The following is a 23488-nucleotide window of genomic DNA, read 5'->3' on the forward strand; positions in this document are numbered from 1 at the left end:
CTTGTTTCTCGGACCTCCTCTTACCCCCCTCTTTTGTATTCTAATTAAATATGTTAATCCAACAATTCCTTTCCCTCCTTTTTAATCCTAATCTTTAATCTTGATATAATATAACTTAAAATTTTAGATTTTAGATATTAAAACCAATTTTTCCATATTCTTTTAGCCTGTACAGCTAGAAACCCCTTAACTTCAATCCAACATCATTCTAACATTCTTTAATTTTGCAATATTTCTGTAAATAGTCTTTGAATTTCTTCCAATCTTCTTCCACCGACTCTTCTCCCTGGTCACAGATTCTACCAGTCATTTCTGCCAGTTCCATGTATTCCATCATTTTCATCTGCCATTCCTCCAGTGTGGGTAGATCTTGTGTCTTCCAATACATTGCGATGAGTATTCTTGCTGCTGTTGTAGCATACATAAAGAAAGTTCTGTCCTTTTTTAACACCGATTGGCCGACTATGCCCAGGAGAAAGGCCTCTGGTTTCTTCAAGAAGGTATATTTAAATACCTTTTTTAGTTCATTATATATCATCTCCCAGAAAGCCTTAATCTTTGGGCACGTCCACCAAGGGTGAAAAAATGTACCTTCAGTTTCTTTACATTTCCAACATTTATTATCAGGCAAATGGTAGATTTTTGCAAGCTTGACTGGGGTTATGTACCACCTGTATATCATTTTCATAATATTTTCTTTTAAGGCATTACATGCCATAAATTTCATGCCTGTGGTCCACAACTGTTCCCAGTCAGCAAACATAATATTATGTCCAACGTCTTGTGCCCATTTAATCATAGCAGATTTCACCGTTTCATCCTGAGTGTTCCATTTCAACAGCAAGTTATACATCTTTGACAAAGTTTTAGTTTTGGGTTCTAGCAATTCAGTTTCTAATTTTGATTTTTCCACCTGGAAACCTATTTTCTTATCCAAATTGTATGCCTCCATAAAACACTCTAATTTCAACAAAGCAACATGGTTTAGTGATAAGGGAATGCGGGTAGTGCTGTGGTCTAAACAACTGAGCCTCTTGGGCTTGCCGATTGGAAGGTTTGCAGTTCGAATCTGTGCCACGGGGTGAGCTCCCGTTGCTCTGACCCAGCTTCTGCCAACCTAGCAGTTTGAAAGCATCCCAGTGCAAGTAGATAATTAGGTACTGCTGCAGTGGGAAGGTAAATGGCGTTTCCATGAGCTCTGGCACTTCTCACGATCCTCTATGCACTAGTAGTGGTTTAGTCATGCTGGCCACATGACCCAGAAAGCTGTCTGTGGACAAACACTGGCTCCCTTGGCCTGAAAAGCAAGATGAGTGCCACACCTCATAGTCACCTTTGACTGAACTTACCGTAACCATCCAGGGGTCCTTTACCTTTAGTGAAAGCTTTTAGTATTTTTTTTTAAAAGAACTTATTTGCAGTTTGTAGAGACTTTATACATCACTTTGCATTTTAGTCATTTGAAAGCGCAGGGCAGAATTTTATGTGTTTGCTACTGTAATACATATCCATGCCACAAATGTTCCCTGAGTGTCATGTTCAAGCCTTCCAACTAATAGCTGTGTGACACCTGTACCTATTGCTGCTAAAGGCAGTACAATGACAAAACTCCTGTGACAAAGCTCAATTATCTGTGTGAATCAGGGTCAACCCAACATTAAGTAGAGCAAAGCAACTGCCTCAGGCACCAGAAACCGGAGAGTGTGAAGAAGTGACAATGTATTGGAGAATGCCTGCCTGCCATTCCCTAAGCTAGCCTGCTTTCTTCAGGTGCAATCAGTAGCAGCCACTGAGGTAGCGTCTATTGCTCTCTTGGCATTCCAGCACAGTGGGTTGCTGCATTGGAGAGGTGGAGGGACGGGGCTAGAGTCCCACCTGTGTCACTTCACTAGCTCTATTTGTTCAGCCTCAGGCAGAGAGCAAGAACAAGGTTTTATCAAGAACTGAGGAAGGCCTGTTAATGATCTGCCTTTTCAGTCCAGATACCATTCATTATTACTTTTGACGAAATATGCATCCACTTACCTGGGACTAAGCCTCACTGCATTCAGTAGGTCTTAATTCTAAGTAGACATGGCTAGGATTGTGCTACAAGTAACCAGAAAAGGCTACTTACCAGACAAACACCAGATCCATCAAGGCACTTGTATGCATTGTTGTTGCACTCACATGGGCTGCAGTCTCCTGAGTAAGTTCGGAAAAACCCTTCCTGGCATCTCTGCAACACAAATACAAGAAAAACATTCAGTACGCATACATGATTGAGGTTTTACACAGGTTATTAAGGGTTCTGGATTGTGTGTGTGTGTGTTGTTTTTGTTGCTAAAACAACCTTGCATTTTTGTAACCCTTTGGTTATAGGAACTGCAAGGCTGGCCAACAACATAAAAACATAGGAAGCCGCTTTATATTGAGTGAGACCATTGGTCCAGTTAGCTTATTATTGTTTACACTGGCTGACAGTGACACTCCAAGGTTTCAGGGAGCAGATACTCCCCGGCCTACTTGGAGATGCTCTGGATTGAATTTGGGACCTTCTACAACAAAGCAGATACTCTTATCACTAAGCTGCAGAGATGGGTGATGGAGGAACAGATGTTTGAGCTGGTGCTGAGGGAAGGGCAGAGAAGAAGAGACTTGTGAGGAGGTTTACAAGTGAAAGAAATGAGGTAGGGTGTGCACTGGATTTTACCAGCCAGGCCTCTAGCAGACCTTTATTACTGGACATTTCAGATAACAGAGCTTCAGATAATAGACATTTTTGTACTTCCATGACCACTTAGTGAGAAGATTAACAGGCTTTCTGGTTCAGTATCATGTAACTAAGGATACAATGGGAGAAGATATAGAAAGTGACAAGCCAGGGGTGCAGAGCTAATCTGAATGTAGGCTATTTGTATCCATTAATAATAGCTTTCATCAGGTGACGTTTACAGTTTAGCAGGCTGTGAAGGAAAATATCAGGGGAAGAACTGACTTCAGGGTTGGGTGGTGACATTATGTGATAACCAATAAAACCCATGAATACAGGCATAGAGCTGTTTAGGATAATACACACAAATTATCAGCTCTCTTTCTCTCTCTTTGTATATCAGGAATGGGGAGCATGTGGTCTTCCAGATGTTATTGTAGTCTTAGGCTGTGTACACACTTCTGTTTATTCTGCATCCAGTGTGCTCTGATTGCTGGTTTGGGAAGCAGTATACACACAACGTGAACCACAATCCATATCTATCCTGCCATTTCTTATGAAATACGGTACTTTGATCATCACCCCCACTCCAAACAAGCTTTAATTGAAATTGAGAAAAAGAACCACCCTGTTGCCATTTAAGCTGGTAATGTGTACGCAGTCTAATTCCCATTAGTCCCAGTCAGGATGCGTGATGGCCATGGATGATGGGAGCAGTAGTCCAACAATATATGGAGGGCCACAGATTCCCCAGACCAGCTCTTGATGTTGTTGTATTGACTACTGACCATAAGGAGCATGGCTCTTTCCTTGCAACGGATGAAAGCAGAAGAGTTCTGTTGAAGCATATTGAGTTCTGAATATCAGGTCCAGAATGCTATCTTTCTCTAAGGCTGCTATCGTCATTATCTTTGTCTTTATTTCTTGAGACAAACCAGTGATGTTCCATTATGCCTCTAGTACTAGAAAAGCTCATCATCAGAGCATCTGGCTGGCCGAATGATTTGCATTACTTAATGTTCCTTGGTGCATAAAATAACTGATTGGTGTGTGTATGCAGGTCTGGAAAGGAATCAATCTGGCAAACTGCCCTTGGCTTTCTTCATTGCATGGACAACAATTAACCCACCTCTCCATTCCCTGGCCTGTATCTGAACTTTGGAAACAGTTGGTGGGCTGAAATATCAAGCCTGTATTTCAATTGTTTCTTTAGGATTAAAACACTTATTGGCTCTGGAGGTCGGTTCAAGCTCGGGGGGGTTGGGATTCTTTTTCCAGTCTACAAATGAAAAAGCATGTTTATTCAACAGTTGTTTTACTAATCCCAGAAACATATTTTAAGTTGTTTTGACACCTGCAATTTTTTTTGAAGACAGAATACATCTGCAGTCCCATAATGCCAAAGAAATGATTGTTGTCTTCCTTTGGGCATTTTGCTATGCCTAAATCAGACAATAAGTGATATTACTTCCTCTTCCCTTTTAGCTTCTTTATCCTGCATTAGCCAGTATTAATGGCATAGCGTAAAGCTGTCAGCGTAGAGATAACAAAACATGATATAAAAAGGAAAGGAAGTGTCATGGTCAAAGCAGAAACAAAGCAAACCAGCCTAAAACAGGATGTGTGTGAACTGGAAAGTTCTTCTTTTTTTAAATAAAAGCAAAGTGTGACAAAGGATTAACAGTGCCTTATGGCCTAACAAAGGGGTAGCCAATGTGATGCCCTTCATCCCTGATTATTGGCTACACGGGCTGGGGCTGATGGGAGTTGAAGTTCAACAGCATCTAGACATCACCACACTGACTATCCCTGCCCTATCAGATTCCCCATTACAAGTGGCAGTAGCATAGCTTCTTTCTTTCTTTCTTTCTTTCTTTCTTTCTTTCTTATGGCTTTTTGCCTTTATTATTTTTTTGCTGCTGCAGCAGCAAATGATTTGGCATCATTCTGGGGCACTGTGGGGGAAAAATGGCAACCATCACAATTTTTAAAAATGGTGGAAAATACTTGGGGGGGGGGGATGCAAAGCAACCTTTTTTGGGGAGGAGGGAGCAGAAAAAAAGGAGAAAAAATTCAAACATTTTCCCAGTAGAATGTAGTCTGAGAAACCTTAGTTCAGATCTACTTAAGCATTGTGAGAAAATTCCCAAAGAATTACTAGATATGCAAATTATATATACTACCAGAAAGGCAAGTTTGCCTTTAAATGTGAAGTGAATTGAACTTCTACCCCAACCGTACTATCTGACAACATCAACTGATTGCAGTAGTGCTGTTTTTGTTTACCCTTCGCTTGTTGCACCCGAAATGAAAGGTGGGTCTAACTTACAGAAGTTCCAACACACATCCAGAGGAAGGGCTGAGCGCTCTGGCAGTACTGTGTTTTATCCTGGGCTTGAATGTCTCCATTCAGTTCAGTGGGATTACTTCTGAGCTGATATGCACAATAAAATCACATAGTGCTCGGAACTAGCCATTAAAATAGATGATATTCTCAAACTGACAATAAAAAGCACATTTTGTTCAACGGTGAGATACTGAGCCCTTATATACAGTATGTCTGCAAACATTATATGTGCCGCTTCAAGTCAAACAAACCTGTTGTCAGATCTGAATCCCTGTCTCAGCCCCTTGATCTAAAGTGAAGAGTCCCAAAAGACGCTGCTTAAAAGCAGTATTGCTCAAGCTGTAAAATTTGTCATTGGGCATGGAAGCTATAGCAGAAAGCTGTGGGATGGGCTGGCATGGGACATAGCTTTGCCATCACTTGCTCTAACATGTTTGCCTCCAGTCTAATCCTACTAGGGCCACACTGAGTGGAACCCTGGAAGAGCAGCATCCATAGGACTTCTGTTATGCAAGGCGTAGCTTTGCATTAACTTTATACAAACTATATTTTCTGTTTAGGCTACAGTCTCTAGCAAAAGATATGAAATAATGTATGGAATATATATGAAATATATGAAACCAATTGCATCTCCTTCCTATAAATTCTGCCAGCATACTCCTCCTCTTCAGGACAGATCACACAGTAGAAAGTTCAAAGAACAGATTCCTTGGTCCTTCTGTTTTATCACTGAACAAAGAGTAAGCAGATCACCACCATGAGCACATGGTTTGGTAGTATTTTTCCTGTGGGATGAATACATCTGAGCCAGGGTTCTTGAAATGGTACATCATGTTATATTAGAGAGATGCATGCTGGTGGCTGACTGTGGTTGCCCCAATAGAACCTTCTTTAATTCTAGTAATTTAATTTCCACTGAATACCAGCTTCTGGGAACTGCAAGTAGGGACAGCACTACTGTACAACAGCTCCTGCTTCCTAGGAACATCTGGTTGGCCACTGTGAGAACATTATACTGGACTAGATGGGACTTTTGCCTGATCCAACTGGGCTTTCCTTATGTTCTTATGCTATTAAATTGCTGTTAGAAATTGCTTTTAAAAATTGGAATGCATCTCATCCAGTTCTACTGTTGAAACTAATGAAATCTAGCTTGGGAAACTGCCAGAGGACCTTATGAAATCTACTCTGAGCTCTTTGTAAGCATTTAACCCATGTAATAAATAGGTTAGTAAAATGAAAAACAGGCTCAGGCTATATGCTTCAGTTACCTTTTGGTACAACGATGGAAGGGAACAAAATATCATTTTCAGGTAAGTCATTACTGCAGGGGTAGCTAATGTCCAGATCTTGTTCAACTCCAAATCCCACCAGTCCCAGCCAGCATGACCAATAGCCAAGGATGACAGGAGTCGTAGTTTAACAGCACCTGGACAGCACCACATTGGTAAAGAATGAACATGACCACCATAGAGCCAATGGCACATAATCCTTATCCACATGCACACAAACGTCTTGCAGTTGGTGAGGCAAGATCAAGCACTTCACAGAGGGAAACTTTGCTATCATTGGAAGACCCCATATGAATGCACCACAAAGTTTCTACATTCTAATTCCGCTCCGAAAGAAATTCTCTCCATTTTGAGTCAATTAAAGCTCAGAACTCTAAATGACTAAATAGATTCAAAGGAATAAGACATAGCAGCTGCTTTCTATTTTGTTGGAAAAGGAAGACTGTGTGTAATGGAAAGAAAAGCTTTTTCCTCTGCATATCTACTTTTATGGTAACATGACTAGCTTATTAAGATACATTTTCTTTTGGTTCTTTCAAACAAATCATAAGCCAAGCACATTTCCTCCCCAAAGGCAAAGGGGGAAAAATTCCTCCCATCCCCTTTCGTTCTGTGAAAAAGATTTTGAATATCGGCTCTTTTACATTGCATTGTATAATAAGTGATAAAATGCTCACTTTATGGTAAGGTCAGTGCAAGCAGTTCTAAATTCAGTTCTCAGCTCAGGCCTTCCCCACCCATTATGTCCACTTCATGTTAGAGCAGCAGAGGAGCACCCTTGTGCGGCTCCCCGTGCCAGCAACAATTTATTGATACATCATATTTAAAATGATAATAATACAGCAGCACATGTAAGAAATTTGTGCCTTCAGTACATTTTTGTTGGCATCCATCTGTCTTGAGAGACAGTGGAGTGCGCAGTACAAGGGATGTACTAATTATATCCAGATTTGGAGGCTGGAATAAAGCCCATTCTGTGAACAATACTGGAATTAACAATCTTAAATTACACCCACACCCTAGCCCAATTCCAGCAGCAATTAAATGGTAACCAGATAATGCAACAACTTAAAGCCTCTTCAGTTGTTGCTGTTAGTAGTCAGTGAGGATGAGCACGCTAGCTCTCTCTCCCCTCTGCTCAATTTGTGTTCCCTTTCAACATGTGGAAGCAGGGAGCTGTTTGTATCCATGGAAAATCAGGGTTATAAAATGTGCGGAGCAAAGCATTTCCTGATACACTGTCTACCTTCTTCCTCAAGATGCTTCTGGTGTTCTGTTTCTCGATTTCTGCTTTTGCCATGATATACAAAGGGGCTTCGCTTCTTAAGCATGATTTTCTGTTCTTCATTTCATACCACAACACCTGGTCTAAACTAGACAACTAATCCCATCAACATAAGGTTTATGGGACTGTTTGACTTTAATTGTGGAATAACTTTTGTGAAACTCATTCATTCATTCATTCTGCTTGAACTTTCATGCCCAGAAATGAGATTTGCAGCCACAAAGAACGTGTCTCATCTTTAAACTACAACATCAGCAGTGCTTAACAAAGTATATCAAACAGGTTACTGGCACATCACTGTGATATGACTAAAGCGATATATAGAGATAGAGATATATATACACACATCACATTCAATGAGTGCACAATTTGTGTACATAGATAGTTCACCTGTACACTTGTACAGTTCTTCACAATCAGGGAGTATATAGGGTACATGATAGTTGAGCTGCACACTCTTTAAATGTACATCTGTGGAGATGCTTGTACCTGTGTTCAGTGTAACATGTAAGCAGCTTTATGATACCTTGCTCTAATAGAGTTTCTTCTTGAGGTTCTTCATTGCTACAATATTCCACAAATACCACATTTGAGGCTTTGGCACCTTCCACTGGGGAAATACAGATAATCTTGTTACTTTCTTTCTGGAGGACACATATAAGTTCTTAAACTCCAGCATACATGATTTGGGCAGTTTTGCCACACCATACTTTGGTAACCGCCAATTTTCACCATGAAATTTCATTTTGAAAGTTAAAAATACATGCAAGAAAAGAAATGCATGTAACAGCACAAGAAGGTCACTTCAGTAATAAAGAAGCTCACTAACTACAATACTTAGTAGAGCATACTTATGAAGCAACTGTAGTATTAGGGACCTGGAAGGAACTGGCTGCATTACTTTGCCACCAGGGACATGCAGTAATATATCAGTCTTGGTACCACCCATGAAGACTTCAGTCAGATTTTTCATATAACCATTGACACATTTGTTGTACTGAAGTTCAGTGACCTGAACTTGATTGTCCACAAAGACAATGAATCTTTTTTCTACTGGTCTCTAGATCTTTCACATCATGGAGGATGCTCTGAAGGTCGAATTGCATGGCTAGATTTAAGACAATGGACTGGAACTATGTCCTTATTATCAGGAATAACTGGCACGGGGGGGGGGAAGGAGAGGCCTATGTGGGTACCCACTGGTGGGAGCACCAGATTGGAGGATCTATCAGTGTGCCCACTGAGCCTTAACGTTGCTGTCTCAGTAAGCAACACTGATGCCACTGTTGGGAGGGTGGCTTCATACTCCCACCCCACCATACCATCATTCCTGCTTATTTCATTTTGGGGTTTCTCCCACCACTGGGAAGATGGTGGTTGTGAGGTCATCATATAATTCTCAATGTGCCAAATTAAATGAAAGTTCCAGAGTTATCTTGGTATGGCATTGACCCCAAACTATTGGTTAGAAAGGACTAACTAACCACAAAGTTCATGCTCTGGACAGCATCAAACGCTATTTGTACAAAAGAAAAAACGGAGACTTCTTAGCATCTCTTATAGGATATTAATTGTTTGTGTTGTGTGCCTTTCTTGTTATTCTCATGGATGCTGCACCATTTCAAAATACCATCACATCTTGACCAAAGTAGCAGCTGCCTCAAATTCCAACCAGTACACTGAGTCCAGAAGTGCAGTTTTGCAAACACAAACACAAAGACTCAGTTCTTCAGGAGATTGATGGGAAACAGTTTGCAAAACAACAAGAGCTATAATAACTACTCCCAACTGTTTTGATATTTCTTCATCTTGTGGCTTAAATTTCAAGACCTCTGTTGCTCCTCTATTCTTTCTTTCTTTTTAACCATACATTCAGGCATCCTACACATATTAATTTATAAAAATATTTATAGACTGCACTTTCAAAACAATATAGTCAGGCAGTATACTGCTTTAAAAGTTACAACAATATAAAATATTAGCAAAAAGATTAGTAAACAGTTTGTACTGGTTGGTATTCACATTACAAAGGCCCATCTGAGTAACACAGTTTTTAGGAGAAGTCTAAAAGAAGGGAGGAATGATTTCTGCCAAACCTTAACTGGCAAGGAGTTCTACAGGGCAGGGACTGCCAAACTGAAGGCACAGTCTCGGCCTGATATTAACTTCTTTTAACTACTTATTTTCTGCATGCTGTTGCTTATTTGTTTTTGAAAGTGGTAATTCCTCATTGATATTATGTACAGCAACACATTCTTCATCATAAATACATAGAACCTAAGGGGGAAGATCCATCTGTATCAAATACATTCTTCCCTAGGACACATAGCTCTCCTCCTCCTCAAAACATCTGGATGAACATCTGCCAGCACTTCTATATTCTGTTCATCAATCTTCAAAGCATTCCTTCATTTTTTCACAATAGCATCTCCAACCATTACAGTTTACATTTCATAATGATGATTCTATCAAGTTTTTCCTTTTATGTACAACTATAATTCATTCTGTATACCCATTATATGCTGGTTTCACATTCCTGATCTAACTCTAACATTGTCTTGATATGTTGCTCAATGGTGGACAGGACATGTTCATGACAGCTATGTTTTACCAGTCACAGGTGGGGAGAGTGCTATTTTGCTCAGGTTCTGCCTCTGGGCTTCCCATAAGCATCCGGTTGGCCACTGTGAGACCAGGATACAGGACTAGATGGGCCATTGGCTTGATCCACCAGGGCCCCAATGCCCTTATGAATGGGGGTTTGCCTCATTTGGTGCTCACTGAACAGTTCCTGCGTAGTCTGCCTTGGGCACTACAAGACAAGTTACATTATCTCACTGCCATAGCCCAGTGAAAATAAGAAAAGATAATCAAGAACAAAAGTCATATATAATACTGAAAGTTGTGGAATAAAAATAATCTCGAGCCATGCCTACTTTAGTCATACACAAGTCCATTCAAGGAAGAAGGAGAAGTGATTAATTTTCCTGCTTATATGGTATTCTTCTAGCATAATTTTCTTGGTATGTACACAAGACACTCATGCATTTTAAATAATAACCAGCTCACTTCTGCTGTGGTTATGGAAGTTTGTTAAATGGTATTTCTCCCAAGATACTTTACACAACCACTGAAGTAAATGAATAAGTCCTGCTCTGAGGAATCATGTTCGCATTGACTTTAAAGACTGCAAAAGAAAGGGGTTATGGGGAAATTACTGCAGAGGAACAGGCCCCCCAAATTGACCCATAAAGCAAAGCCTTGTAACCAAGCCATCCATGGCAGTGATGAGGCTTGTTTATTGTTATGGTCTGTTAGGCAGAGGAAGGCCCCATAGCTCAGGGTGGTGAAGCATTAAACTCCAGTCTTCACTTTCTCACCATTCTATTTCAGGCAATTCACATTTGTTATTTATAGGTTACCTTTCAGCCCTGTCTAAATTGAATGTTTTCCTTGTTGATGAAAAGAGCTTGGATGTCATTTCACATTTCTAACCTCATTGCTTCTGACACAATGACATTGTTTGTACTTGGCTCATCATCAGAGGCGCCCTAAGTTTTCCTTTGGAAAGTGTTTTATTATTATTATGAACAGCCAGTGCCTAATATCTTTTGTCTAGAGACCCTTCCCCCTTTTCCTCACTAACCAGTTTACTGCATTGGATTCAGTTCTGAAAAGTCAAATGTAAATAAGCCAGTACTTACTGAATAAACCCAATCCCACAATACGTATATTGATGGTGATGAAAATTACTACTGTTTCACAGCTGCAGTGTGCAATGTGCTATGTGGAATGATTAAACACACCCAGTGGTTCAAGCAAGTAATTTTAGAATCTGGATTAATGGTCTAAGAGGAGCGAACTTGTTAGATGATAATGCACATAATTTAATTTAAATATGTGCTATGGAATACTGATACAATAAACATACATACATACATAATTTTATTTGTATGTCACCTTTCCATAGCTAAAACCATGCTCAAGGTGGCTTACAGCATGAAACAAATTACATAGTTACAAATATAACCACAGTAGTCAAAAACAATGAATAAAACACACCATATAGTATCATATAGTTTAGTATAGAACATAATTAATTATTATATTCATTAGTAACCATGAATACTGAATCACTGGATAGGCAAACTCTTAGCCAGTCCAGTGAAATGGCATTCATTAATCTACTTTATCAGACCTATTTTACTGGGATATAAAAGGCATATCTTACAACTTCAGGACATTCCAAATAATCATAGGGTGGAAATCAACACCACACTATACTGAACATTCCATGTGTGCAAGCTTATCAGCTTGTGAGACTGAACAAAACCCTCACCCTATGTGCTGTTCTGGGGGTACTCACAATCCCCCAAGGGGTGTGAAGGCGCTCAGGAAGAAGAGAGGAGGGAAGCCCCATTGTGCAAGTGGTAGCCCTTGGGGTTGGGAGAATGCTGCCCCGATTATCTACTCTATATGAACTTCATTACAATTACAATGAAGAAGGGAAATAACCAAACACCCACATAAGTAAAACAAATCTCCATTATTAAAATTAATAATGAATCATCTAATACCTAAACAGGTAGCTCTTTGGGTTTTCTGTACATATCCTATACCCACATAGAAATTGTTTGCACATATTGATACACCCATACAAAAATTGTATGAACACATTTGCATAATCTTGGAACCAGAAAAACCTGGATTCTCAGTAGTGCACAGAGCTTTTATGTTCATAGGCTCTGTTGAGAAGAACTGGTGAACATGTTAAGGACAGGAGCAAGGTCTGTCACCACAATCGTGCTCCTTCCCTGACATGTTCAGTCTATCCACATGAGCAGAGCTGATGCCCAACTTTAGGCACAATGCTGCCAATGGGCCCACCGCACTCCAACATCCACACATGTACAGACCCTCCAAGTGTCCCTATTTTCCATGTACGTCTCTGATTTAGAGAAGCCATCCTGGTTTCTAATTTGATACCAGAATGTCCCACTTTTCTATCGGATGTCCCTATTTTTATTGGAGAAATGTTGGAGGGTATGGAGTTATCGGACCCCCGAGCCGTCTGAAGGCAATCCTTTATAGGGAATGTTTTTTTTTTTAAAAAAGTTTAATGTTTTCTTATGTTTTTATGTATGTTGGAAGCTGCCCAGAGTGGCTGGGGCAACCCAGTAAGATGTGTGGAATGTAAATACTAAAATTATCATTATGGAATGGGATGTCCCTATTTTCATTGGAGAAATGTTGGAGGGTATGCATGTAGCTATAATACTTTCTTTGCTGCTGCCAAAGCAGTAATAACAACACCACTCAAACTGCCCTCCCTGCTGTCCCACCCCAGATGGCATTTTAGCACAGTGGGCAGGTGGGCAGTAAAGCTTTTGAATGTGAGCCAAAGTTGGTTCCCATCAGTGGTGGCTACCCACCATCTTAATTTATCCAAAATGCAGCGTCCAACATTTTAGTTATATTAAGCAACCACAGAGGAAAACAAAATTTTGCTCCCATTCAAAAGCAGCACTACCACACGCCAACATCAAAAGACCCATGCTGTGGCTCAGTGAGAAGGATGGTGAGAGTCAACATTCCTTGGTTAGGTTGGTGAGGAGCCCTTCTGATCCCCTGGGGCCTTCAACCTATGCCCAGCTTGGCTGACTATGGGTGCCAGGCCTGGTCCTGACAACAAAGATTCTATAAAAGCTGCAGTGGAAATTTTCTTGCTTGGGAATGGGCAAAAGGTTGCCTTTGTTCAAATCAATTAAGCACGAGCTTATCATTTGTACTACGAGCAAAGTCTGTTTCCTGATCATGAAGTGTGTCACAGCACTTGAATGCAGCTGAACAGCAGTTGAGGAAAAAGCACAAGTCTCTCTGTGTGTATATAGGGTGGGGGTAGCTTTTAAATCAGATCATCTATTGCTATGGTAAAATCTAGTTTTCTTCTGTTGCCGAAGCTTCCACATGGCTGCTCCTCTCCTAGTTCAAATGCAAAACAAAATACCATTCAGCAACAGAGAGTGATTTAGAGATGGGGTTGATTCCAGTATAAACACTTGGCAGTTAGGCATTCTCTATAAAAGTGCACACTCATATTTTCCATATACAGTGAGATAGACAAAGCCTTAACTTAAAAGGGATTCTTTCCTACAAAGGGGGGAAAAACATGCTTGCTGTTTGCAAGATTTCTAGGGTATAAATTATTTCTGGCCTCACAATTTGTTTAATTCCAAAGCTTGCTATCATAAAAAATGGCATCCATAGCAATGTGACCTACAAGTTTTGACACTGTTGATAATCTGTCATTCTGTTGTTATTTATATGCATTGGGGTGGGGCTTTTCCTTGCTAAAAAATTAATATAAGGTGTAAATATATGTCGTTTTATCTCATGGCTTCAGATGTTGTACACTACAGGTTATTTTTCCTCATATCAGTTCACAGGGCACACTAGATAGAAAATGACAGTTGGGTGGTTTGCATTTAATTAAACATGCAAGTTTCTTAGATGTTGAGCAGCTTTGATGTGAAATAAAAGAAAGAAATGTAAAAAGGCAGGTAGGCACCTTCAATAAATGGCATACTTAATATAATTAAAGACCTGTAACAATCTGTGGACTTTTAAGCTACCTGCCTCCCACCTTGCTCTCCATCCCTGACTACTTTGGTCTCAGGTGGAGGAATTCAGTGCTGTGCTCTTCTGATCTGCGCAAGCATCCCTGCTTGCTACATGGAACAACCGCCTCTCTCTTCCCCCAAGCACCGTTCTTGGCATTCTTGGGGGGGGGGGCTGGGGAAAACCCCATTGGGCCCTTGCACTGGCTTCTTCTAGCACACTGGGTAAGCTGAATCTGAGCCAGCTAAGAACATAAGAGCCAATTGGATCAGGCCAATGACCCATCTAGCTCAGCACCACTGAGTTGTATAATAGCATTTTGATGTTGGCCGTTGTATCTTCAATTCATTTTCTAACTATCCCTAAAAGGCTATTCACTGGGTTGACATCTTTATCGAGCTGTTTACTACTTAATGCTCTCTGTGACAGACAGAGCAACACCACCTTTGTGAGGTCCTTCTCTGACCTTCTTATAGAGCTTATTTCCAGAGACAACCATGTCCTACTGGTTCTCTCCATTCCACCAGGTTACTGTTAGACTCAAAATATCAATACCATCCTCCAAGACCAAGCTTCCGTTCCAGTTCACCCATCTGGGCTCGGAAGCTTCTAGCATTAGAATATAAATGCTTGCATGCAGTCTCTTTCTTCAAGTGTCTTTGGTACTTGCATTTTGTTCTGAAGTGCTTTGGCGCCTCTGAATTGCTGTCCTGTGCCCCTACACTCACAACACCTAGTCGCCTGCCACCTCCATTTAAAATTTTATCTACTTTATCATCTTCATCTCAGGTGGGGAGATTCATTCTGAACTGGAGCCTTCTCAGCTCTTGTCGGCTCCCTTTCCCCTTCAAACGGTTTAAAATATGCTCTGACACCTTTATGATTTTATGTGCCAACAGTCTGGTTCCATCCTGGTTCAAGTGGTGCCTGCTCCTTTTATACAGGCCCAGCTTGCCCCAGAATGTTTCTCAGTGCCTAACAAATGCAAATCCCTCTTCCCAGTACCTCATCCATATTGAGACTACAAACCTGAGTCCGTCTAGCCAACCTTCCATGTGGAACCGATAGCATTTTAGGGAAAGCTACATTGGAGGTCTCAGCTCTCCATCTCCTACCTAGCAAACTAAATTTGGCTTCCAGCATCTCAACATTTCCCCATGTCACTGGTGACAAACAAACCACTGACTCCTCCTCAGATAACTCTTCCATGTTATATAAGCAAAGGGCAACACCCACAACCTTTGCACCAGTCAGGCAATTCACCCTGCCATCCGTATGCCCACCGCACACCCAACTATTTATGTTCCTAATGGTTGAATCACCCAATCTCCAAGCCTCCAGAGAAGTTTCCTCAGCCTAAGAGGAGTCCCTCAAGGAATGGGCCCCTTCTAAGGGAATGCTTCATTCTTCCTCAAGGCGACACTCTCTTTTCCTGAGACCTTCATGCTCCCAGACAGCTGGGGAGCTATCTTTGTGGGAGTGGGACACAGCTTAAAAGTCATTGAAGGCCTCATCCACCACTCTCTGCCTCTCTTGCATTTCCCCCCATTATTTACCTTTAACTAATAACTATCACATTGGGAAAAGAGAAACAGATGTACACTAATGGTGGTTCTTCTTAATCTTTCTCTTCTCTGCAGCTTTACTTGTCTCTAACAGGCTCATATTATATTTTCATCAGAATCAAAGAACAACCCTTTCTAGCTAATAAAGGTGTATATTTTGTTTAGAATTCCACACTAGATATTTCAAATGAAATATGTTTTCAGCATGGACAGTCTATGACCAAATCATTTGTAGGAAAATTTCTGTGTGGCATTCATCTGACATGCCATAATTGCCTATGTATGTATTCAATATGCTTTTTTTCACTATATAGTGCTATATTTTCCTAGTGGTTTTTCAGAAACTGTAGTCCACCTTGGAACATTCTATGAATTGCTTATGTGGTTCTCATGAAACCACCCTTTATAAAAACTGGCACTGCTGAGCATGACTAACAGACTATGTCTGTTTAGGAGAGAGAGGCCAACCCAAGTCAATATTTGGACTAAGAAATAAATCAAGAAGGATTTCTGAGTGAAATATATATATATATAAATAAAGCTCATAAAATGATTTGTTTCATATACTTTCACATACAGGGCAATCCTCAGCCTGAATGGCTTGGCTGAGTACAGCTAGTCATTTTTGTGAAGGGATGTGCAAAGGAAAAATAGTTTTGTTTTAAAAGCTGCACTTCTTTCAGTATAGATGTCTTTGTTTTGTTCTACTTTTATTGTTCTATTTTATTTACACTCATTTTTTACCTCTTCTATTCTAGTAATTTGGGTATTTTCCCTCAATGTTTCATGAAACTTGCATGGATGCTTCCTCAAGGCATCATGCCTGACAAATATGGACAAAAAGTCGATAGCTCAGTGGTAGAACATCTTATTTGCATGCAGAAGGTCCAGGGTTCAATCTCCAGCATCTCAGGTAGGGTTGGGGATGTCGTGTCTGAAACCCTGCAGAGATGCTGCCAACACAGGAAGCATCCATCAGGAAGAGTCCAGAGCAGGAGCAAGAAGCAAGCCAGAAGTTATGACTAGATAACAATCATAGGATACAATAACATACCAAAGCTAAGTAAATCTGTGTTGCCCAGGAAAGCTCAGCTGTGACCAGGAAGTCCTCATACCCCTTCCTGTCCATAGGAGTCCAGTGGTTGGCTGGATGAGCAAAGGCTGCCCATGGCCTAGATCGATGTTGCAGTGGCTTGGTGTCTCACCATATGAACAGAGATCCCCAATCTATCAATTGATGGCATGGCAACTGTTGATACAAAGGAAGGGAGGTTTTCTATGGTCTATCTGTAAGAAGGATCAGTCATTTAACAGGGGTGGGGAAGTCCCCTCTCTTTCATTGTTCAGGAATTCAGCCAATAACAGGCCTCACCAGACAATTTGTGACCCATCCAAAGCTGCAAAAGCATGCAGTGCTCTATTCAAGATGGTGCAATGCACGAGGTGGGACAATAGCTGCACTACTCAGCTTGGTCCTTCCTACTACATGGTTAATTGCCACTGAGCTATCATGGCTGGCAGGTATCTTGTCTGCTGCTTGGTAGCAGTTTGCCTAAATTCCATGGGGCCACCTACATGTGGTACACAACTGGTCAGCATGAGGAGATCTTTCCTAAGCTGCGCTGAAAAAATTACTCTGTTTCCTCACTGTAAATTCCAATCTAGTTAAAGAATGTACAGAAGATGTGTCTGTATGGTTCTAACCATGTCCCTTAAAGGAAAAAATAAATGTGTTTTGTAAAACCTAGCCCAATATAAAAAAATGTGGAGCTAGAAATCCCAGATTGCACTCAGCTATCATTTGTTTTGTGTGGGCTGAGATGGGTGATCTCATGCTCTTTCCACTCCTTCCTTAATCCACTGATTATGGGAAAGGTTAAAGCACATGTTTAGTTCCCCCCTTGAATTTTGGTTAGGTTGTGACCACTTTCTGTTCCAAGCTAGCATTTATGTCCCACCCAGGTTACAAAGTACATTTTGATCTTAAATCAAATACTTTATTCACCAAGCAGCAGGTGGTGATCCTATTTCTTAACTATTAATTTCAACAAGCTTCTAAACAGGCAATTTCCCCACCACATTATGGACTGTATTCATGCTCGCTCCTAGGGAATCTCAGACAATTCCATCAGAAACTGAAATGTGAACAGAAATTGCCACAGTTTGCATGCTTGTCTGGTCAGGAACAGAGATCGTAAAAGTGAATATGAGCAGGTTTCGGGTTTTTAGTACACTAATATTATGTAAATAATTACAGTGGCACCTTGCGTTAAAAACTTAATTTGTTCTGGAGGTCCGTTCTTAACCTGAAACTGTTCTTAACCTGAGGTACCACTTTAGCTAATGGGGCCTCCCGCTGCCGCCACGTGATTTCTGTTCTCATCCTGAAGCAAAGTTCTGAACCCGAGGTACTATTTCTGGGTTAGCGGAGTCTGTAACCTAAAGCGTCTGTAACCTGAAGCGTCTGTAACCCGAGGTACCACTGTACATCATTTTTGCAGTTTTTAAAAAATGTTGTCCTTCCTTTGAAATGCACTTAAATTACTTACATAATTAATTATGCTAGTTTTTGATATAGCGGCCCGTGAGATGAATTACATATGTTTTAGTGGAAGCCAGACTGCAGAGGAAAAGAAACAGTGCTGATTGCAACAAACACAAGGTGGGATGGAAATTGCTCTCTCCTTACATGCTTAAGCCCTTCTCTCCAAGTTACAAATGACTAAGGCTAGCCTTATCAACTCTAGCCTGATCCTGAAGTCAGTGCCCACATGATTCAAATTGCATGGAGAGCCATAGCAGTGTCATAGGTGCTAACTTTGCCCTTGGCACTGCACCCGAGGTTGTCCAAGTACTGGCAGAAGGTCTGAAGAGAGGGAAGCCTGCACACAGGCTGTTGCCATGAGCTGGAACTCTGAGGGAACACCAGCACCAGAACAGGGCTGCTTTCTAGTTGACCATATCTTACCACCCACCCAAAAATGAGGCATATTTATTGAGATCAACATATCAGAACACACTGGAAGGAAATCCTGATGGAATAATAGAATGACAGTTTTGTTTTTAATAAATTCACCCTTAGTTGAATCTTGATTCAGCTATATGTGCCAGTGTGGCATAGTGGTCAGAGTGCTGGATTAGGAGCAGCGAGAGTCGGGTTCAAATTCCCACTCAGGCATGATGCTCATTGGGTGACCATGGCCCAGTCACCATCTCACAGCCTAACCTACCTCAGAAGAACCATGCATGCTGAAGCTCCTTGGAGGAAAAGCAAAAAATGCTGTATATGAATTAAATACCAAAAATGTTGAGCTTCAACCAAGACTGCTGTTCATTTATCAGTAGTGTTATGTGTAGTAGTGCTAGTAACTGGAACATGTCATAACTGTGATATTCACATTGCTGTGTTAATCTCTGCTCATTTTCAAGATCTGGCGCCAAGATACACACTCCTTCCTTTCCCATGACCTTATGTGGCTTAATTTGCCTGCTACATTGAGTCACCTCCACAGGAGGTACTTACTCCCATTCCATAACCTCATGTTATGCTGCTCTCTTGTTTGTAATTCTTGTTTTTTCAACATAGTTCTGTTCAGCTGCTACCAAACCAATGAGTTCCAACTATCTAAGATTTCAAGAAAACAAATGAGGCATTTATTATATAGAGCATTATATGGTGTTTCTAGATGGGCTATACCTGCCATCACCCTTGACCATTGACCATGCTGATTGGGTGCTGATGGGAGTTGGAGTCCAAAAGAATCTAGATAGCACCCCTTTGGGGAGCTGATATAGGTGGCTTCCAACAGCAGCTGATTAGACCTCTTCTCCCTCTCTCCACCACTGCACACCTCTACCAAAATTCTGCTCTGGAAGGTCCCTATACCTTCCAGAGTATATTTTTTTGTGGGGGATGCCTGCGGGGGGGGGGGGGGGCGGGGCGGCGGGAATTCATTATGCCAACAATCTCTGTTGTGTTGGTGCATGGATTTGCTATCTACTTTGTATAATACGTACTTTCCCATACAAAAACCAGATAAAAACTAGTTTAAAACATATACAATATTAAAACAAATAAAAAAACAGTAAAATCATAGCAATCATAACAATTCCATTCCATTCCATTCCATTCCATTCCTGCACAAAGATTAAAGATAGGGCTACTAAGAAACAAATAGCAACCTAATCTGCACTGCCAATTAAAAGCAATCTGAAAATGAAACACAAATGACAATGGGGACAGAGCTGATCCCATTTCCTGAGGGAAGGAGTTCTGTAAGTGCCATCACTGACAAGGCCCTGTTTCCCATGTTTGCCAGCCTAATATCTCTTCCTGGTGCCCATGCACAGCACTTCGCTAACCACATTGATGCTCTGGAAGGTTCACATAGACACATTAGATAGTCCTTTAAGTGTGTATGTGTGTACACAAACATGAGAGTAAGAGCACCTTCAACATTTTCTGTTTTTCGTTTTTAAATATCACTAAAGTATTGCCATTATTTTTGGCAAAGTCAAAAGCGTTTTAGGCTTCTCTTTTCATTTTATTTCTGCAGGTGTTTCCTCAGCTGCTTGTTTTCCATAGCTAACTTAGAAGGAAGCTCCATGGAATTCTGGGGTAGCTACTTACAAGTCAACAAACAGTTCTAGCTGCACATATTTTTTTCATATAGATTTCTTGCAGGAACTATAGGATCCTGTATGGCACCCTAATAGAGGCATACACATCCCGCTGAAACCAACAGGATTTGTGGCCATTTTCCTCATTAGGCTTTCATCTCATGGGGATGCTCCTACAAGTAACATGTTTATTTAAAATCATAGACCCCAATACAAATATTGGTCTGTGCGTACAGGACTCCCATACATTCAGGGCTCCTAATTCACACCGAGTACATGCAACAGTGAACATGTATCACTTTGTGCATATACAGTGTACACTTTTACTCATAGAAGTAAAAGTGTGCATAACCAGAGCTCCTATGTCCCCAAGAGATCGCTGGATGTGGTGATCACATAAACATAGAATTGAAAGGGGTTCAAAAGGTTATTTAGTCCAACCCCTGGCAAAACAACAAAATCCACTGCCACAGCATTTCTGATAGGTTGGCAACCATCTTCCTATCATGCAAGGACTTCTTAAACAGTACTGATTTGAAGAGAAGTGAGCTGAGAATCCAGAAAAATACACACCTTTCCTACACTACAAGATTAGACATGAGAGGGACTTTCAGGATAGGTGGGCCCTGACAGACATAGATCAATGATTTCACACTGAAATGAATGGGATTAACACATGCCCATCAGCACAGTCAAAAGCACTGAAATACACCCCAGACTTTGTACACACTGTGTTTGAGAGTGCCCGCCTCCTGTCGCATGCTGCCCACCCCTATAAAAGCTCCTCCTTTCTGGATACCCAAAGGCATTAAAATCTCAAAAAAAGTAGCAGGTTTTTAAAATGTGCACTGATAAATCTATCCACCTGAAACTCTGCTTTGAGGGGACAGACTCATTCTACTGCTCTTGTATGAAATCCAAGCAAGTGAACATGACTTCAAAGAAGGCAGCGTGACATGTACATTTTGGACGGGGGTGGGGAGGGCATATTTTAGAGTTTCCCCTGAAATGCCTTAAAATCCTGAAAACTCCACACTCTCACTTCAAAACACCCAGTGGATTACATTCGCTTGAGCCAAATGGAGACACTATAAAAACACAAAGGGGTTAGGGGAGGGGGAGTGCTGGAAACAGTACAAAGAAGGAGAAAGGTCAACAGACAGAAGAGTTACTCTACCTCAGCAAAATGCGGCCAACTTCGAAAAGATACAGATTGTTGCTGCCCTCTGATAAGGGTGTCTTCTTGGCTGCCGACCGCTGAGCTGCCTTCAATGTCAGCGTGAAAAATGTTGCCCTCCGTTGAGGCAGAGCTGAGGGAGAGATATCCCAGGCAGAAGAATAGAGGAGAAACCAGGGGCCAGGCCAAGATCAAAGCCATCTCCTCCCCTCACATCCAGCAGTGATTCTGCAGCTTCCGAGCACTGATTTCTGCTCCTGCTTTAATCGCACCCCCTTTGCTTCAGTGGCGCCTCAGTTGTTTTAACTTCCAGCTTCCAGAGGTGGCACTTCTAAGGCAGCTCTTCAGCAGATCCTTATTAAAAGGAGTGCCTTTGCTTTCGCTCGCTGCCTTTCCGTGCCTGTAGCTCCTCTGTCTCCCTAGAGGCTCCGGCTGAATAACATACAGATGGGCAGTGCTTAAACAGAGAGTGTCAAAATGCGGATTGTATTCCAGGAAAGCACCATGAGCTGTGCTGCCACCTTATCTTCACTCTGTCAGGATACAGACTGAGGCTGCATTCAAAGCTCTGGCTTCCTTCAAGTTGTTATTATCATCACTCCTTTTCCACCTTCCTCGCCACCCACTCAAACTTTGCCATACACACACACACACACACACACACACACACACACAACGGGTCAGACTGCTTTATCACTTCCTACTGCCAAGCCCCACAATCAGGATTTAATTAATAAGAAGCTTCCCGATTCAGATGGTCTCTCGTAATTTTTTAAAGCACTTTCAGTCACAGAAAACGGGAATTAAAAAATAATATGTTTGCAGTCTCAACAGGCAGAAGAGATTCTAGGCATTCTAAATGTTGGGAGGAGTTGAAGCGCCTTTTCTCTTGACCAAAGGATCAGGTTCACGAGAATCGCAAGCCCATACTTTGCGGGGAAATGTGCAGCTGAACACAGTTAATTAGCCGTCCTAATTCTCCTCAGCCCCACTCCTCATCATCATGTCTGCTCGCAAAAAGAAAAAGAAAAAGAGTATCATTCAGCACTGTTTTGGAAAGGGACTTCATTACGCAAATGCATGAACTTTTATTTACAAAGACCAACTTGTTTTCCTCTTCAAGAGATGCTTTGTGAGGTCCCTGAAACAAGGCTCTTAGTGTATAGACGCCTGCCAACTATACTGGTTGGAATGGACCCTGTAAAGTCTCTTGACATCAGCATGTGGACTAATGTTTCCAAGGCTCTTAAGCAGGGTTGTCACCTTTTCCTTTAAGCATTCCAGTTCCTACCTGGATCTTTTTCTCCCTTCTGATTTTCACCAAAGCCTTTCTCCCCTCCCCTAATCAGTTAAGTGCTGTAGATCAGGTGTCCTCTCCCACTCTCTGACCAAGCAGCACTGTAAAAATATTGCCTATAGGTGTAATGCTATCATGCAAAGATGTTTCGGGGAGAGATAGGATTTTGCCCAGACATCCTGCCAACAACCCTGTAAGTGACCATTGTCACCCATGCCTCAGCCATGCTTGACTACTGCAGTGTGCTGCACATGGGGCTGCCCTTGAAAATTTACCAAATTTCAGGCGATTCAAAATGCAGTAGCTATATGTCTTGTCAGTTCTGTAACAGGTTAAGTGGCACCCTGTTTCTAGGTTCAGTGACAAGTGCTGATGTTGACCTAGAAAACGGCTTGGAATAAGGGTAACTCAAGAATCACCTACTCCCATATGAAACTGCCCAAGGTCCTTGTTGGGTATTCCCATCTACTGAAACTAGGCAAATGGGGAATGTGGATTGGACCTTCTCTATGCCAGCTGTGAAATGCCATCTCCAGGTGAAAATGATTTAATCCACCTTTTAACTTGGCGACAAGTCAATATGTCAAGTCCCCAG

General features: G+C 41.4%; 1 protein-coding gene across 1 annotated transcript in view; it reads right to left on the reverse strand.

Annotated features, from left to right (window-relative positions):
- The window catches only part of LAMA4 (laminin subunit alpha 4), a 76255-nt gene extending 54023 nt beyond the window's left edge, over positions 1-22232 (reverse strand). Inside the window, exons 1-2 of the mRNA XM_081000374.1 lie at positions 21597-22232; positions 2117-2218 (exon numbers count right to left, since the gene is read on the reverse strand). Of these exons, the coding sequence (XP_080856500.1) occupies positions 2117-2218; positions 21597-21797 (303 nt within the window). The 5' untranslated portion in view covers positions 21798-22232. The remainder of the gene's footprint in view (positions 1-2116; positions 2219-21596) is intronic.
- Between the last annotated feature and the right edge of the window lie 1256 nt (positions 22233-23488).

This window comes from Podarcis pityusensis (genome assembly GCF_964106645.2).
Source record: "Podarcis pityusensis genome assembly, chromosome: 3".
NCBI lineage: Eukaryota > Metazoa > Chordata > Lepidosauria > Squamata > Lacertidae > Podarcis > Podarcis pityusensis.